We start from the raw sequence: 3,853 nt of genomic DNA, 5'->3' as shown, positions 1-3,853 counted from the left end.
GACTGACCACATAGAATTTCTTTTATTCATTTAAACTCTTTACGAACGTGAAAAGATGAAACATTACGAGTTGGCTTACAACACGTATGTTATTATAAAGTGCGTTCACACATGGTGGACAAGTATTTATAAACTCGGCAGACATTACATTTTCTTTTGTTAATATACTTGACAGAAATAGAATTTTCGTCAGACCTTCATATACACAAACACACGAATAAATTAAGAACAAAGATTGGGGGGAAGCCGGTCACCATTTTGTGTTATTTTCAGTTTCTGATCTTTCTACGGAATCCCTTGTGGGTGGGGGAGATCATTTTACTGCTCTGTTTCAGCCTCCTGGCTTTCAGATTCGGGCTCGGCAGGTTGCTTCTGCTTCCTCTGGCTGGGCGAAGACGTTGCCGATCCACGCGAAGCCAAATACCTCTTTCTCTTCTCTTCCAATTCTTCTCGGGCCTGTCCACAGACACACATAAAAAAATAATTAATGTCTTTTCATACATAACGCGTATTCAGCGCAGTCGTGGGGTGAGACGTTCACCTGCAGCTACCATCCTCTCAATTCGTGCTTAAAGCCAGGGCTGTCTCATGAGGGGCTAGAGTCGGTATCAGCGGGAGTCACGCGTGACGTCATTCCCCTGCAGAACCGAGTGCTCCCGCTTTGCTACCAACGTAATAACAGTACTCGACTATAATCGGATATAGGAGGGGGGGGGGAAGGTGAAGGGGTGATTCCTCCACGTTCATGAAAAGATTATGTGTTTTTTTCTTTTTTAGACAGGAGGGCGTAATCAGGAATGGGTCAGTTGATGTTGATGGCCATCTTTATTCATTAAAGGACATTTTATTCTCTCTAATTTATGCATGTTCTACGATAAAAGTGTCAAGATATACGAACTGCGGAAAATTTGGTTGAAAGAGGACGAGATATCATGGCTTCATTGGGCCATTTCGCTTGTGTTGGCCATCACTAAGCCCTTTCTAAATCCGATTGAGAACTATCCGATTGATTTATTAGAAACGAATCAGAATTCTACCTTAATCTACACTCGTGCTCAAAAGTTAAGCAACAAAATTATGATTCTCCATTGTAACTGTATTGATGATCTGGGCATAAATTGCTATTGGCGACAGCATCGACGTTCATTTTTTCACTAGAGATTCAGAGACTGTAGTATGCTATCGAGATGAAATCCTTGCACCATATATGCTCCCTTGCACCATTTCTTTCTCTCACGTGGATCTGCTGCCATGTTTATGGACGATAATGCAAAAGTTGACACAGTTTGTGTTGTCGAGCATTACGTTCAGTCTGAAACGCTGACTCGTATGGAATAGCTCCCGTTACTTTTCACTTGAGACCAATAGAGTTGATATTAGAGATCCGTCATATCCCATCTTGGCCGACCTTCTCCATTGAACTTTTCGTTTCTCGATATATGATTCTTCTTTGCTACGTCAATTATTCGATTTTGGATTTTGTATTTCTTTGTAATTTCACCAGAAAGTGCCTTTTGCTTCACCCTATGATCTGTGTCAACAACAGAAAAAAAATTAAACATTTGCTTCTATAAGCATTTTTGATTTTGTAGCTTAACTTCTGAGCATTAGTGTATCAAGGAATTTGAAACATTAAGAGAACAAATCCAGTTTGAAATAAGGGCTATAGAGCTATATATTGCGGGGCAATATAAAATGAATGACACGGCACATGTGCGCTGTAATTAGAGCTAAAGCTATTCCAACATACGTTATATATTGTGATCTTATGACATATCTTACACTGAATTAAATAAAAAAAAAAAAACATACGAATTTTACTTTCCTACCAGCTAGTACACAATCTACTCAATCTTCAAGCCACTTTAGGTGTTATTAAATTTTTACTACTCAGTACATGGTGGCACTGGTGTCTTCGAAGAACGGGGTGGGGGGGGGCGATCATCAAGGCTGTGTATAGTGAACGGGAGGAGGTGGTTTTCTACCTCCGTCTCTCGCCTGTGATAATAATACAGTTTTTCAGTGAAAGAGAGGGAGTGATTGTCCTCATTGCTCCCATTGCCCACCCCCCCCCCGTATCCGCCTATGCATGGTGATGAGTGATAATCACTTTCAGGTCTCTAACCAAGAATAATGCATGTTTTTGATTTTTTTCTTCTTTTTTCAAGTTATTTTCTGTTGTTTTTTCAGTTTTTTTTTGTGTGCAACATATTTCTGTAACTCCCATCGATCTAATCTGATGTTTCTGTACGCCACCAATGTTCATCGTGTTATTTTGCTGTTTGATTGTAATGGAAGGGCTCCGACCTATTATCACAATAAACTGAACTATCTCTAAAAACGAGAGATACTAATAAATTGTAGCTCCGGAATGCTGGAAGATCGGTCATCCCTCCCAAGGATAAATAATATGGGTAAAAATTGGTCTGACCCGTAAAATACGCGACATCAAATGAACCTACCACTGCCGCATCACATAGCTATATAGTAAGGGCTGCCTCATTCCTTTGAAGTTGCTTTTGCCGCCTTGGCTCAGTGGGCGCGGTTTAGAATCAGGTGCGTGAGGTCACACTGCTGTAATACTTTTCGATTAAAGCGCGACTTTGAGATACCAGGGTAGCCTTACGTGTATGCCTCTGGGGGCGGGTCACAAAACATTCATGAAAATACCAGGGTAGCCTATGGCAATTAAGGGTTTTACACCGACTCCGGCGCGTCATGAGACAGCTCTTATTATATATACGGCCCTGACCCCATCATGGGTGCATCGAGATGAAAATAAACTATAGATTTGTTGAAACCGACATTAATACAGTAGAACACCGTTATAACGACAGATCACAATCGCGAAAAAAATTTCCGTTATAACAGACTTCTCGTTATAAGCGAATGTTTTTTATAGTATTAGCTCTTTGACAATCATCCGCAAACACTCGTTATATCGAGGTTCTTGTTATAAGCTGTACTCGTTATAACAGGCTTTTACTGTAATTGCAAAAAAGGTATAGCTTACCTTCTTCAACCTCTCTTCTTTCTTGAGGAAATTGCTTCGTATCTCTTGCCTCATGGCCTCTTCTTCTCTGAGGAGTTCCCTCCAATTGGTCGGGTACTTACAGACATTCGCCTTGTACTTCTTGTGGAGCTAGTGACGGAGATAAAGAAAATGCCGTAGCTTTATATTAATGCCTACAACGCATCTCTTGTAATAAACGCTTGTCACTGTGGACTCACTACATTATCGATCTATTTAGTGTGGCGCACGATGCGAGACATCGAAAACTGACTCACCATGAACGAGTCCTCGAGCCTGTGGTGGTTGTAAGTGGGATGGACGTCTAGTATACGCCTGTGCTGGACGAGGTTGTCGTAGGCGAGGTGCACCATGTCATTCTGTCGCTTCCAGCAATTCAAGCTGCGTCGAAAACAAAATACAAGTTCACCATAAAGGAAATATACGTATTTGATCAACGCAGAAGCGAAGCACGACTGAAGAAGTGAAGTTAATCTCCAAAAGCACCACCACCACCACCAACGGAGAATTTATGTGTATTATGAATTTATTACAAGCAATTCACTGACAACAGTTCGTCTCCAGTGAGTGAGTGACCGAGTGATTGGGCAAGTGAGTGAGTGACCGAGTGATTGGGCAAGTGAGTGAATGTGTGAGTGAGTGAGTGAACGAAAGAGTTGGTGAATGAGCTAGTGAGTGAGTGACCATATGAGTGAACGAGTAACATTATGAGCGACTAACTCATAAGTGGATACATGATCCTCGAAAGAGGGGGAAATAAATGTGGGTATGTATTAAAAAGTGGGGGGCGAGGGGCGAATGTCCACATTTGCCCTCTTGCCT

The 3,853-nt window shown here is 41.5% G+C and overlaps 1 protein-coding gene across 1 annotated transcript; it reads right to left on the bottom strand.

Annotated features, from left to right (window-relative positions):
- Nucleotides 1–3,406, bottom strand: LOC149070639 (uncharacterized). The gene is made up of 3 exons (XM_089248910.1): nt 3,289–3,406; nt 3,014–3,142; nt 1–456 (listed from the first exon to the last, which is right to left on the bottom strand). The coding sequence occupies exons 1-3, from the start codon at nt 3,382–3,384 to the stop codon at nt 319–321; spliced, it is 363 nt and encodes a 120-aa protein (XP_089105036.1). The 5' UTR covers nt 3,385–3,406; the 3' UTR covers nt 1–318.
- Between the last annotated feature and the right edge of the window lie 447 nt (nt 3,407–3,853).

Source organism: Pholcus phalangioides, unplaced genomic scaffold, assembly GCF_987345545.1.
Source record: "Pholcus phalangioides strain wild (caught in Gottingen) unplaced genomic scaffold, Ppha-v1.0 ptg000021l_1, whole genome shotgun sequence".
Classification (NCBI taxonomy): domain Eukaryota; kingdom Metazoa; phylum Arthropoda; class Arachnida; order Araneae; family Pholcidae; genus Pholcus; species Pholcus phalangioides.
Note: the sequence above shows the minus strand (reverse complement) of the source record. Positions and strands in the feature narration are given on the sequence as shown.